Here is a 15,594-nt window from a genome sequence, read left to right on the forward strand (position 1 = left end):
TCCGTTACATATACATGTGGGAACGCCTACTGAGTAGCAAAAAACTACTTTCTGGCCTTGACGGCCCAAACATCCAAACATCCAAACATCCAAACATCCAAACAGAAAAGTCCTGTCTGGTTGCATTAAACTCACTTTGCCACTCGATTTGTCATTAACTTTATGCATGTGTGACGGAGAGAGTCGCAGCCCCAGCCTTGAAGCCTCAAAAGTCTAGTATCTCCCCCGGATCAAAGCATCTCTTTGATCTCTTTGGTCTAGTGGTTAAGATATTGGACTTTCATGCGGGAGACCCGGGTACGAACCCAGGTGGGGAGGTTCGGATCACCTCCGTTACACATGCTCTCCTCTATTAATGTCATTTCTCACATGCAGGGTGACAGCTCCCCTCACAGGGATGATAACACCAGATCTAACAGACCTCCTCTAGACAGACGAACACCAGGACACCAGATCTAACAGACCTCCTCTAGACAGATGTCAGCCATGTCATCGTTCAGACAGCAGAAGGTGGAGGACTTCTACGACATCGGAGAGGAACTGGGAAGGTAATCGTTACCTTTTTTTCTATCACCGTTCTTTGTTGTTGTGTGCCAATAAGAAAGTGGAAATGTGAGTACTTTGCAGGGACGTGCTGGGCCCCTGATTCAGCCCGGGAAAAAGAGTTGGAGAGGCCCTCATTGCGCGCTATAGAGAGAGATCACTCTCTATAGCACTGCTGCTACTCAAAGATTTGCCATTTCAGATCATGACAAGTGACAAGCCAGTGGGCCAATTACATGAGTTATATTTCGTCGTTGTCAGGTGGAAACCTTGTATGTCCAAACCTTTGTATTTATCATTTTAAAAATGATTTAAACTAGTGAAAACAGCCGTTCTACAAGCACACAACGCCTCGCACCGTGAGGCGTTGTGTGCTTGTAGACCTGCCGTTTTCACTACTTTTGTGCGACGGCCTTGTATGATGAAGCAGGGCTTTGCTCTGCGAAAACATTTACAAATTTGAAACTTGGATGAGGTTTCTGCCCGACAGTGACGATTTACTTTATTGGCCGCCTAGCCACCAAAAATGAAACGAAGGCCGACATTTTATTTTGAATTTTTTCCTAATGGCCGGCCTGGACCGGCCGGGAATGAACCGGCCGTTCGGGAGTTGTCCCGCTTTTCCCAATGGCCAGCATGTCCCTGGTACTTTGTCCTCCACTGATATAAAGTTTTGGATGTGCTACCCTTTTGGAATTAAGGTAACAGATCATTTTGACCTGAACAGATTCTGTTAGGAATCATTTGTTCTCTGCCTTGATGAATAGGCCTCTATAGCCGATGGGGTAAATAAAAACCAAAACAAAACAGTTTAGAAAGTGTGACTTAATTTAACCCATTCAGGCCGGGAACACTATTTAGTACAGTATGTAGCAACATATTTGTTTTTGTAGGCTAATTTTTGAATAATATTGTTTTTCAGAAAACTTAGGTCAGGCCTAAATGGGAAAATAAACAAGATATATTATATCAGAAATAATTGCTGAATTATTTCTTGTGAGGATCTCTACTGAGACATCCACTGACCTGATCATCCTGCTCATCAGGAGCAGTTAGGCGTTCAGAGTCTTGCTCAAGGACTCTTCAACACTAACTCTGTACTGGGGGAGCCCGGGATCAAACCGGGAAGCCTTCGGAAACACTTTGTGTCCTAATGACGGTTTCTCTACCCCTGAGCCACTGCCGCCCCCAAAAGACTGTCCATGGGGTCTGTTAGGAAGAAAAGCTCCTGTTGTCAAGTTTCTCTTGCAGGACCCAGCAGCACATAGAGTGGAGCATATAAGCATATCACTACTTTCTACGTATAATTGAGCGTTCTGCACAACTGCTAATCAAAGTGACTGTACTGGCCAATCACAGCGCGTCTTTTCCAGGAACCTGGCAAACACACAGACACACACACACACACAACAGCATAACATCTGGCAGCTCGTGTGGGACAGCCAAGGAAGGCATGGATGTATGTGTAATGAGAACTAATAACACATTCATAAAAAAAGGAACACCAGTGTGAAGTGAGCGGTGCTCAGACTGCTCACTTTGCTTGCTATCAGCATCTCCTTATATGGGCTGTTCTGTCCGTGACATCAGCTGTGGTGATGACGGTCTCTGCGTAATGTCTATGGCGTTAGTCTGGTGTAAAATTCATCAGGTTAGCATTCACCAGTGTTAGTTTTACTGAGATTAGGGTTAAGGTTAGGTTGTTTAGGCATAGTTTTACTGAGGTTAGGGTTAGGTTTAAGATTAGGTTTAGGCATAGTTTTACTGAGGTTAGGGTTAAGGTTAGGTTGTTTAGGCATAGTTTTACTGAGGTTAGGGTTAGGTTTAAGATTAGGTTTAGGCATAGTTTTACTGAGGTTAGGGTTAGCCTTAAGATTAGGTTTAGGTGGTCAGACCAAAGGGAGTTTGAACCAAGGACATGTTACTGTTAGTCACACGTGGTGTTAGTCCAAAAACTCAACAAATAGTGATAAAGTGATAGGCTTATTAATAGGCTCCACTCTCTGCTATGAGGTCTGCTGGGTTCTGCTGGGGAAACTGGACAACAGCAAGTCATTTTGGGATCAATATAGTAAGTAGGAAAATGAGCCTTGATGTCGTTTAGTCTAGAGCAGGGGTCTTCAACGTTTTCAGGCCAAGGACCCCTTATAGTTGAGAGAGAGATGAAGCAGGGACCCCCACAACCTGTTCATAGATGCCATATAGTTTCATCTTTTGACAGCACAATCATCAGTGTATTTTGGATTCATGTCAATTTGTGTTTTCAGATGTTTAACCACCATAAAATAAAATAAAAACTTGTACTTAGTCTGATCTTTTTCCCCTTTACACCAAAGCTCAAAGCCGAAAATAGGCGATCCACAAGCTCACAACGCCTCGCAGCGCAAGGCGTTGTGAGCTTGTAGATCTGCTATTTTTGGCTAAAGTTCTCCCAATATGGACACTAGGGTTCATATTGTGGTTAATATTAAAAAGGAGAAAAAAAAGTTTCTATCACACAAAGATTTGGAGGACCCCCTGTAGTAACTCTGAGTACCCCCTAGGGGTCCCGGACCCCCTGTTGAAGACCCCTGGTCTAGAGCTTTAAGAACCTCCACCAGCTTTCTGTCCGTTCATGCATCCGTCCGTCCGTCCGTCCGTCAGTCTGTCTGTCACACGTCACGTCACACTTTTTCCCTGCTCACATCTCCGCCAATGTTGCCCCTATCCATGCCAAACTTCACACACTGCCTTGCCTGCCAAACCACAACCTCCACCCCTCAATTCTCACATGGCCCTCTTCTAGCGCCACCATGAGGCCGATTCTTGCAAAACACATTTTTGGACACTGCTCCTACAGATTTTGCCCTAAAATCACACAAATCGGTACACAGTATGTCTAGACTCATGTGATCAACATGGATCTGTCCCATTTAGCGCCACCTTCAGGCCGATTTTTTAAAACACATTTTTGGACACTGCTCCTACAGATTTTGCCCTAAAATCACGCAAAGCGGTACACAGTATATCTAGACTCATGTCATCAACATGGATCGGCCCCATTTAGCGCCACCATCAGGCAGACTTTTACATGCGACCTGACGGTCGTTTATCTCCCGATTAGGGAGTCTTACTTTAGTCTAGAGCTTTAAGAACTGTAAACTCAAATCATAATACACCACGCGATATTTTACAACCGTAAGCTGAAACCTCCTGCTGTGTGTGTGTGTGTGTGTGTGTGTGTGTGTGTGTGTGTGTGTGTGTGTGTGCGTGTGCGTGTGCGTGTGCGTGTGCGTGTGCGTGCGTGTGCGTGTGCGTGCGTGTGTGTGTGTGTGTGTGTGTTGCTATCTTTATCCTTAGAGTCGTGAATAGAATGGAAGCAGGAATCATGCTGTAGACTCTAGTTACCCTGCCACTGTCTCTTATAACCGAAAATAGACGATCTGCAAGCTCACACCGCGTGGCAGCGCGATGCGCTGTGAGCTTGTAGATCGGCTGTTTCTGCGTTGGCTCGCTGAGCATGCAGCTGTCAGCACACAGGTCATGTGACCTCTGACAGCCTTACACCACTGGTGGAAAAAAAAGTGGTTCTCAACCTGTGGGTCGGGACCGCCAGGGGGGTCCCCACCATTATTTTGGGGGGTCCCCAGATTATTGTGCAACATTGTTTTCTCTCTAAACAGTAAACAAACCAACATAAAGTTTAAGTGTATAGAGGGTATCTGCACATTTTTAAAGTGACAATTTAAGGACTTTTTAATACCTCTAAAATGACAAATTAACAACAATTGACAGTACGAACAGCCCTTAAAGGACAACCTTGTTTGTGAACAAGGGTTCATATTTTAGATTGTAATTAGAGAAAATAAAATATGAGTGTTAAAATGTTTTCTTTTACTGCTTTCTATTGTTTTAGCGATTTTAGTATTTTGATTTCAGTGGTTTTAGACACAATAAGCCGTCAATGTCTTTGTTACTATTTACACCAGCCCCCATAAGTCACATCTGCCCATGAAAGATTGCGGTGCATCAAGACAAAAATGTGATAACAGTAAATGTACCCATTGTTCCGGATGGGGACCCGTTTTGAAACGGGTCCCCATCCGGAATCAATGGGGTTATGTGACAAAAACCAAAAAATATTATTGAACTCTAGTCTCCATGGCATGAGTAATCAATAGAAAAAAAGTCATTTTGTGGGTGAACTACTCCTTTAACATCACGTCGCCAGACTTTCCACCTCAGAGCGACACTGGTTTGAGTCTGCGCATCAAAAAGACTGTTTATTTTTTTAATCAACTTTTTTTACAATTACGTTTTGCATTAGATCAGTTGTTGTGCTTCAATATTAATGTAGAAGTTTTCCTCTGTGTCTCAGTCTCGCGTATAGCCAGACAACTATTCCATAAATTGTAGTCTGGAACCACGCCTCCCGAAAGTAACGGAAGCTGGCATTTCCGTTGACAAAAAACAAATATTTTAAAATATAATTTCTTATATATAACTAAGCAGCAATATACAGTATACTGTATGCTCACTTAGATCATTTAGATTTATATTAGGATAAATGTGCTCGACTAAACGGAACATAATTCACATTGGCTTCTCATGCCAGATACTCATGATCAGAGCTTCCATCTCCCAGAATGTATGACGCGTCTGAAAATTGTGGGAGGAAACGGCAAGTATAACATGTACTGTATATGCGATACTATCTGCATCTGAGCTTCCACCCCTTCTGTATTCTTACCAGGGACATGCAGAGAATGTTAGAGAGGCAGGGGCTGAAATGTCTAAAAGGGCCTTTGGTGAAAATATTGAAAATAGCAGACCTCCACCCTCACAACGCGTCGCGCTACAACGCGTTATGAGCTTGGAGGTCTGCTATTTCCGTTGCTTGATACCACACTGAGTATTACATAATAAAGTCAATACTGGAGATGTGGCGTAACGGCATGGATTTCTACACAGAGAGGGCAATTCTTTCAACATAAGATGCTGCGTTCAATTCAGGAGAGTTTGGACAAGGCATAGTTCTCTTGAACGCTGCCTTCAGGTATGGCATGGAAAGAGGGGGCATTTGCATGTCTTTCACCATAGTAAAAACTGCATTCATGGTCTGGAGAGGACACTTTTTACAGATGTGTAAAAGGGCAGAGGCTATGTCTATGTGTGCACATGCCTGATTTTTTACAGTTCTCAACCCTGACTGTTTGTATGTTTGTTGTGTTGTTGTTGTTGTTGTTGTTGTTGTTGTTGACGTGTGGATATGATAGTGTGTAATGTAATGCTGGAGTAGAGTCATACGTCCAGAATGATCACAACGCTATGAAATCGACCCCTGGGACTCCAGTGTTCTATTCAGTGGCGTCAGTTCAGAAAGAACTAAGGTATGGCAACATGACTGGTATCTTGCACGCGTGCCTTCGCGCGTGCAAGACACCAGTCATGTTGCCATACCTTAGCAACAGGCATGATACATTTATTTTAAGAAGTACATTTTATATTTTTCCCCCCGTTTCTGCGGTTTCTTGGGCTGGAACCTGGAACGGTTGTTCAAGTGCTGCTTAACTTGGCATGTTAGTGAATGTGCCTACAATTAACATATAATAATTAATTGCACCTGTGCAGCTGACCTACGGAACCTGGGAATATACCATTCTGTCAAGATGGGGAGAATAAGAGATGGGGAGAAAGAAAAAAAGTGTGAAGAATATAATTATAATACCTTGTTAAAGTGACAATTTGGTTAATTTTTTTGCATTTGTAGTTATTTTACTGTAATTTAACAACATAATAACCAGCGCAGATAGACAAAGAGACATCAATGGATTTATATTTAAAAGTAACTTTTATTCTCCTATGGCAGCTGCATACCCCTGCCGTACCCAATTGACGCCCCTGGGTCTATTTCATAGAAATAGAAATAGAGAACCATGAGAACTATGAATAGACCGGTTGGCTGCTGGTAGAAATGTCTTCAGAGTGTTTCTCAATGTGGCCTCTGTAGGAACTCATGAATATGCATGAGACGATGATCATGATTATCGTTTATGGTGATATATATATATTTTTTAGATCTGTTATTTTCACCAAAAAAAAGGTAAACTTGGAAATATTTGAAAACATTAAGTTTAAAAAGTGTGTGTGTGTGTGTGTGTGTGTGTGTGTGTGTGTGTGTGTGTGTGTGTGTGTGTGTGTGTGTGTGTGTGTGTGTGTGTGTGTGTGTGTGTGTGTGTGTGTGTGATATTATTTAACAGTGGTCAGTTTGCCATGGTGAAGATGTGTTATTGTATTATTTAACAGTGGTCAGTTTGCCATGGTGAAGATGTGTTATTGTATTATTTAACAGTGGTCAGTTTGCCATGGTGAAGATGTGTTATTGTATTATTTAACAGTGGTCAGTTTGCCATGGTGAAGATGTGTTATTGTATTATTTAACAGTGGTCAGTTTGCCATGGTGAAGATGTGTTATTGTATTATTTAACAGTGGTCAGTTTGCCATGGTGAAGATGTGTTATATTGTATTATTTTACAGTGGTCAGTTTGCCATGGTGAAGATGTATAATATTATATTATTTTACATTGGTCAGTTTGCCATGGTGAAGATGTATTATATTATTTTTAGCGCTGTGCGAGTTAACTAAAGTAATCGCGATTAACCCACCGTTATGTTAATCGCGATTCCTTATTTTAATCGCAATTGATTGCATATTTATATATTATAGCCATTTGGCCTTTGGACAACATTTCTCAACATTATTATCTCAACTATTATTTGGGGAGGTCTCCAGATGATTAGCTTAATGTGCAATATTGTTTTCTCACTCAACAGTGAACAAACCAACATACATATACAGGGTATATGCACATTTATAAAGTGACAATTTAATTATTTTATATTATTGTCTCACAAGTTATTAACTAAAATGGTCAAGTTTGCAGTCTGTTTAATGCAATACCATTATGATTTATTTGGGTTTTTAATTGGTTTTGAATAAAAGATTAACATACTTTCACATAAAGCCAGGATATTTTCCCACTCCCAAGTTAATAGGGCCACAAACGACTTGAAAGATGTCCCTCTAAGTTACATTGTGAACTGATAAAAGCTGATGACTTATTTGCGATTAATCGCGCGATTAACTAGCTAAATCATGTGATTAATCACGATTAAAATATTCAGTCGTTGACCAGCACTAATTATTTAACAGTGGTCAGTTTGCCATGGAGAAGCTGTGTTATTGTATTATTTAACAGTGGTCAGTTTGCTATGGTGAAGCTGTATTATATTATATTATAATATATTATATTATATTATATTATATTATATTATATTATATTATATTATATTATATTATATTATTTTACAGTGGTCAGTTTGCCATCCAGTGTTGATTTCGTCGACTAAAACTATGGTGAAAAATGTTTGTCAACTGTGTTTTTTTCACTGACGAAAGCGAAAAAAATAAAAAATAAATAAACAAAAACTAAGCTGTGATGACAAAAACTAAGACTAAATATATTGACAATTTCGTCAACAAAATAAAAACTAGACTAAAACATTAGGGAGGTCGAGGGACTAGTGGAGAAGAGAGTCATTTTATGTTTGGTTGCTCTCAGGTGTTGCGTGCTCAAAATAGACGATCTACAAGCTCACAACGCGTCGCAGCGCGACACGTTGTGAGCTTGAAGATCTGCTATTTTCAGCACACAACCAAGTGTAAAATCAGTCATTACGATGCCATCAAGGCCTGCCAAAATACATTTTAGTCGACTAAATCAACTGTAGATTTAGTCACCTAAAATCTTATGATATTCAGTCGACTAAAATTAGACTAAAACTAATATTTTTCAGGTGACTAAATTATGACTAAAACTAAATGACATTTTATTCAAAAGACTATGACTAAAGCTAAATCAACACTGTTGCAATGGTGAATATATGTTATATTATTTAACAGTGGTCAGTTTGCCATGGTGAAGCTGTGTTATATTGTATTATTTAACAGTGGTCAGTTTGCCATGGTGAAGCTGTGTTATTGTATTATTTAACAGTGGTCAGTTTGCCATGGTGAAGATGTGTTATATTGTATTATTTAACAGTGGTCAGTTTGCCATGGTGAAGATGTGTTATTGTATTATTTAACAGTGGTCAGTTTGCCATGGTAAAGATGTGTTATATTGTATTATTTAACAGTGGTCAGTTTGCCATGGTGAAGCTGTGTTATATTGTATTATTTAACAGTGGTCAGTTTGCCATGGTGAAGATGTGTTATATTGTATTATTTAACAGTGGTCAGTTTGCCATGGTGAAGCTGTGTTATATTGTATTATTTAACAGTGGTCAGTTTGCCATGGTGAAGATGTGTTATTGCATTATTTTACAGTGGTCAGTTTGCCATGGTAAAGATGTGTTATTGCATTATTTTACAGTGGTCAGTTTGCCATGGTGAAGCTGTGTTATATTGTATTATTTAACAGTGGTCAGTTTGCCATGGTGAAGCTGTGCGTGGAGAGGAGCTCCGGCCGTCGTTTCGCCGCTAAGTTCATTAAGAAGCGCCAGAGCTCCGGCAGCCTGAGAGGAGTGAGGAGGGAGGAGATCCAGAGGGAGGTGAACATCCTGGAGGAGGTGCAGCACCCCAACGTAGTCACCCTGCACCATGTGTACGAGAACCGTACCGATGTGGTGCTGATCCTGGAACTGTGAGTTTACATTAATAATACATGTTAATAATCTTGCGTGTGCGTGAGCGCCCGAAGCCAATGAAAGCAGCGCTGCTCTGCGTGTAGGTGTCGCTGTGGGGAATGACAGGGACAGAGCGACTGTCAATCAACAACAGCCATCGCGGACTGGAGACGCATGGAATTGTGTTTCTTTGGTGAGAATGCAGGTTCAGGAGGAGAGCTCTTTGACTTCCTGGAGTTAAACTGTGTGTGTGTGTGTGTGTGTGTGTGTGTGTGTGTGTGTGTGTGTGTGTGTGTGTGTGTGTGTGTGTGTGTGTGTGTGTGTGTGTGTGTGTGTGTGTGTGTGTGTGTGTGAGTTGGGGCATTCACAAATAGTGATTTTTAGTTCGAAATATTCAACCTCAAAGTATTCGAATAGTCGAATATTCGACAGGACTGGCCAAACTGTCAAATATTAAGTAAGCAAGAGGTGATCTACAGTACATGCTCACAACGCCTCGCGTTGCGAGGCGTTGTGAGCATGTAGATCGGCTATTTTCACAATATTTATCTGCGGAACCGAGTCACATTAAATGTCAGGTGGGGGTCCTGGCCTAAAAAGGTTTGAGAACCTGGGGCACTGACAACTCATTCTTATATTATGACTTCCTATCTAGCCACGCTTTATATATATTTTTAAAGAGAAAATACAAATAAGCGAATATTCGACTTCGGTGAACAATGTCGAATAGTGACTTTGATATTTGAATATTTGGTGAATGCCATAGTGTGTGTGTGTGTGTGTTGCAGGGTCTCAGGAGGGGAGCTCTTTGACTTCCTAGCCCAGAAGGAGTCTCTCAGTGAGGAAGAAGCCACTCAGTTCATCAAACAGATCCTAGAGGGAGTTCACTACCTGCACTCCAGGAACATAGCACACTTTGACCTCAAGGTGTGTGTGTGCGTGTGTGCGTATGTGTGTGTGTGCGTGTGTGTGTGGCCTAGGCCAGACGGAGCTGGATATTTCATATATCCCAGATTTTCAGATATCCACATAGAAAAATATCTAGGTCCACACGACAAAGATATCTAGGTCTAAAATAATCTGAGTCCCCAGACCTCCACTAGGGGGACAAGCACACACACAGTAAAGTCTTCAGAGATATCCATGTTCCATGCCTACACGGATCCAGTGAATCGGATATGTTTCAATGTCTTCACTTATTTATCCGGTTTCAAAAATATCCACTTTCGTGGCCGAAATATCTAGCTTTGTGTGGCTGCAAGCCCCAATAGCACAAAAAAAAGTCTAGCTTCAGAAATATCCAGCTCTCTGTAGCCGGCACCTTAACCACCAGACCAAAGAGACATTGCTCTGGTCTGGGGGAGATACTAGACTTTTGAGGCTTCAGGCTAGGGCTGCGACTCCACCACACTCACCCCCCTTTAGACATCCTCCCACGGGGAAACCCGATCCGGGTTCGAAGCCCCGGGCGTTACAATGGTGTTGTGACCTGGATGTGATTGGTAGTATCTCACCAGAGCTATGTCTCTTTGGTCTATTGGTTAAGATGTTGGACTTTCACACGGGAGACCCGGGTTCGCATCCCGCCGTTACACATGCATGTTCAGAAGATAGGCTAGTCCACATTTGTCCCTTCTTTCAAGATGTATTTTAAAATAGCAGATCTATAAGCTGTGCTTCTTGTTGTTCCTCTGTGCTCCTCACGCAGCCTGAGAACATCATGCTCCAGGACAAGAACGTTCCTCTGCCCAGGATCAAGCTCATTGACTTCGGCCTCGCCCACAAGATAGAGGCCGGCGTCGAGTTCAAGAACATCTTCGGAACGCCCGAGTTTGTGGGTGAGTCCCGACGATAAGGATACGATGCAAAGTGATCTACAGAACTGTTTAGTAGTAGTATTATTTTGTAATATAATTGTATAATAGCGCCGTTTCCCATTTACTCTGGCCTAGCAACATCATTCCAACTTCCAACTCACACGACTTGGGCCTTTCCGGCCAATAGGGAAGCGCTGTAATTGTTGAAGCCCCGCCCCCCCTGTCGCAATTGGCTGGCCTTTAAGCAGCCATAACTCCAGTTGGCAGCATGCTACCGTCTCGAAACTTGGTGTCTGGACTTAGACGACCAATATGGACGAGCTGTAATTGTTGGCGCGTGACGCCCCACCCGCTCTTACAAGTCTGTTGTTTCCGCCGGCCCTGACGGTCGCTTCCCGCCCTTAGGGCATCTTACTGGTCTAATACTTCTTGTCCTATCTACAGTCATATAACTGAAGTGTTGTCCTATCTATCTACAGTCATATAACTGAAGTGTTGTCCTATCTATCTACAGTCATATAACTGAAGTGTTGTCCTATCCATCTACAGTCATATAACTGAAGTGTTGTCCTATCTATCTACAGTCATATAACTGAAGTGTTGTCCTATCTATCTACAGTCATATAACTGAAGTGTTGTCCTATCTATCTACAGTCATATAACTGAAGTGTTGTCCTATCTATCTACAGTCATATAACTGAAGTGTTGTCCTATCTATCTACAGTCATATAACTGAAGTGTTGTCCTATCTATCTACAGTCATATAACTGAAATGTTGTCCTATCTATCTACAGTCATATAACTGAAATGTTGTCCTATCTATCTACAGTCATATAACTGAAGTGTTGTCTGTTCTCAGCTCCAGAGATCGTCAACTACGAACCTCTGGGTTTAGAAGCCGACATGTGGAGCATCGGAGTCATCACCTACATCCTGTGAGTTCATTATGACATCACTTCCTGTGAGTTCATTATGACATCACATCCTGTGAGTTCATTATGACATCACATCCTGTGAGTTCATTATGACATCATCACCTACATGGAAGGAGATAAGCTCCAACATCTGGCTCCCAAAAAAATTACTGAAACATAAACTGAAACGTGGCCTACATCTGGCCTACATCTGGCCTAGATATGGCCTACATCTGACCTACATCTGGCCTAGTAGATATGGCCTACATCTGACCTACATCTGGCCTAGATATGGCCTACATCTGACCTACATCTGGCCTAGATATGGCCTACATCTGACCTACATCTGGCCTAGATATGGCCTACAATATGGCCTACATCTGGCCTAGACATGTCCTACATCTGGCCTAGACATGTCCTACATCTGGCCTAGATATGTCCTACATCTGGCCTAGACATGTCCTACATCTGCCCTAGACATGTCCTACATCTGGCCTAGATATGTCCTACATCTTGGCGCAAATGGCTCAAAGTTTGTTGCACGCCCAGGGTCCCATTGGCCAAGCATCACAGGCATTGCTGTGATTGGCTTTTTTTTTTCCAGCACAATGATTGCGTGTAGTCGTTACAATATATTTCCTTGCATCTGTATAAAAGCTGTTGGATGACACTAACTGAAATGTTATATTTCCATCATTATTTCCACATAGTCGTCTGTGCTTTCAAGCTGGTGGTGTCCCTGGATTCTGTTAGTTGGGGCGAATCCGATACTTCCGTGACCACGAGAGCAAAGGTCCGTTTCTCAGTGGTTTTGTCAACTATGAAGGTTAAATAACAAATTGAGTTCCCATGGCCCTCACAAAAATGTGAGGGTCAACAAAACTATGGTTTAGTGATGAGTCATCACTTTTCACAGTCTTTTGGGGTCTGTTTTTTGACAAAGGAAAGTTTTTCATGCAAAACAAATGCTTGCAATGGATTCAGAATAATTAAAAATCCCTAGTTTGACCCCTCACATTCCACTTACAGCAGATTCTTTGGGAGTCATTTTTTCCTTTATAGTATAGTGAATGAATGAGACTGAAAATTACCCTAGCTGTCAAACATTTTGCTTGCATTTTTGCAAGGGACATGGGAGCTCAGTTTGTTATTTAACCTTCATAGTTGACAAAACCATTGAGAAACGGACCTTTGCTCTCGTGGTCACAGAAATATCGGATTCGCCCCAACTATATTTCACCAGAAACCCCTCTAATCCTCTCCTTCAGGCTGAGTGGTGTCCCTACACTATGTTTGACCAGAAACCCCTCTAATCCTCTGCCTCAGGCTGAGTGGTGTCCCTACACTATGTTTGACCAGAAACCCCTCTAATCCTCTGCTCTGAGTGGTGTCCCTACACTATGTTTGACCAGAAACCCCTCATGTCCTCTGCCTCAGGCTGAGTGGTGTCCCTACACTATGTTTGACCAGAAACCCCTCTAATCCTCTACCAGGCTGAGTGGTGTCCCTACACTATGTTTGACCAGAAACCCCTCATGTCTTCTGCTCTGAGTGGTGTCCCTACACTATGTTTGACCAGAAACCCCTCATGTCTTCTGCTCTGAGTGGTGTCCCTACACTATGTTTGACCAGAAACCCCTCATGTCTTCTGCTCTGAGTGGTGTCTCTACACTATGTTTGACCAGAAACCCCTCTAATCCTCTACCAGGCTGAGTGGTGTCCCTACACTATGTTTGACCAGAAACCCCTCATGTCCTCTGCCTCAGGCTGAGTGGTGCATCTCCGTTCCTTGGGGAGACCAAGCAGGACACGCTGAAGAACATCTCGGCCATAAACTACGACTTTGACGAGGAGTTCTTCGGCCACACCAGCGAACTGGCCAAGAGGTTCATCAGACAACTGCTGGAGAGAGACAAGATGTGAGTGTTGAGAGCAGTGGTCCTCGACCTGTTCAGGCTGTGACCCCCAAAATAATCATATTTGAACTGGGGACCCCCCACCCTGACGAGCACTAAGAGTTGAGGCATTACATTTTTTATAACACGGTTCTATTGTGAAAATATCAGATATACATGCTCACAACGCCTCGCGAGCATGTAGGTCAGCTATTTTCACAATTTCTGCCTCTAATATTTGACAATTTGGCCAATGTTTAATCATTCATTTTAGAGGTATTAAAAAGTCCTTAAATTGTCACTTTAGAAATGTGCAGATACCCTCTATACACTTAAACGTTATGTTGGTTTGTTTACTGTTGAGTGAGAAAACAATTTTGCACCTTAAGTTAATCATCTGGGGACCCCCCACAATCATTTGGGGATCCCCCTGGGGGTCCCGACCCACAGGTTGAGAACCACTGGTTAAGATCATAGACTAGGCTGTACAAAGAATGGACGACGCAGCGCCGTTGGTTTCTACAGAGAGTAAATGAAGCCTGTTTTAGAGGTATTTCAAATGAACTGCCTTCTGGAAATGAATCAAACTCAGTAGAACCAATTGAAAGCCTAGAAACACAGCCTACTTTATGATTCATTTTCAAATCAGTGGGACCATAATTTACTAAACACATTTCATGATGATAAAACTGAAAACAGTGATTTATGAAAATCAAGAGTAAAGTTCGCCCCAAAACCTCATTGGATTCTATTGAGATAATATGCCAGGCCGTTAATAGGAACAGCAACTTCAAGCAAGAACCCAGAAGTATATGCTTCATTTCCAGAGAACAAGTTATTTACCCCCTGGTTTATAGATTCATCAGATATAGCTGCTATAGAGAGATAATAGGCTCTTATGTAAGTGTTTAGAGCAGCCATTTACCTCAACTTGTGTGCCGGGGACCTCTGTTGGGCCATGAGGGTATTGCAAGTGGGCCTCCAAATAATTGGCAAAACAGTAATATTTACTCTAAATGAAACACAACATGAACATAATATAGCCTACAGTATACTGTAAAACATTGCTGATGGGTTCCCACTATAGACTGCTATAGCTATGATCAGGGGCGGGCATTTGCTCTACGCAGACTACGCAACTGCGTAGAGCCCCAAGGCAGAGGGGGCCCCCTGCTGGGCTCATTATTCTGAGCATTTAGAAAAAAAAAGTAAGTCTCTAGCCCATTCCTGTCAAAAGTTATGATTGTTTAAAGAATTGACCAACTGCTCACTGGAGTCAATAGGTTTCACACAGAGATCAAACTTCCTTCGCCAAACAGGAAGTGCCCTTCACCAAACAGGAAGTGCCTCTATATCTCATGAACCGTTTGTCGTACAGACTCGGGGCTGGTGTCATATGACTTGATTAAGAGTCCTTAACCTTAATTGGCGCTTCCTTCGCCAAACAGGAAGTGCCCTTCGCCAAACAGGAAGTGCCTCTATATCTCATGAACCGTTTGTCGTACAGACTTGTGGCTGGTGTCATATGACTTCATTAAGAGTCCTTCACCTTAATTGGTTTAACTTAGTCCTATCCCCTCTTCTGATTGGCTGTTGCCCCTTGTGACGTGGGTAGAGCTGCGAGGGCCCGGTCATTGCTGCTTGCAGCTTTAATTTTATCAAAATTTTGAAAAATAATAATTAAATAAAATAATTAATAATTAAAATATAATTTTAAAGTATTATTATTCACTGATATTCCCTTATTGTTATTAAAA

General features: G+C 42.1%; 1 protein-coding gene across 1 annotated transcript in view; it reads left to right on the forward strand.

The window, feature by feature from the left end:
- Nucleotides 1-486: 486 nt before the first annotated feature.
- The window catches only part of dapk2a (death-associated protein kinase 2a), a gene marked incomplete at both ends in the record, with an annotated part of 21,734 nt that continues 6,626 nt past the window's right edge, over nt 487-15,594 (forward strand). The window contains 6 exons of the mRNA XM_080729867.1: nt 487-548; nt 9,007-9,228; nt 10,000-10,138; nt 10,920-11,049; nt 11,888-11,963; nt 13,709-13,861. Of these exons, the coding sequence (XP_080585993.1) occupies nt 487-548; nt 9,007-9,228; nt 10,000-10,138; nt 10,920-11,049; nt 11,888-11,963; nt 13,709-13,861 (782 nt within the window). The remainder of the gene's footprint in view (nt 549-9,006; nt 9,229-9,999; nt 10,139-10,919; nt 11,050-11,887; nt 11,964-13,708; nt 13,862-15,594) is intronic.

This window comes from Nannobrachium achirus (assembly GCF_963921795.1).
Source record: "Nannobrachium achirus genome assembly, chromosome: 7".
NCBI classification, from domain to species: domain Eukaryota; kingdom Metazoa; phylum Chordata; class Actinopteri; order Myctophiformes; family Myctophidae; genus Nannobrachium; species Nannobrachium achirus.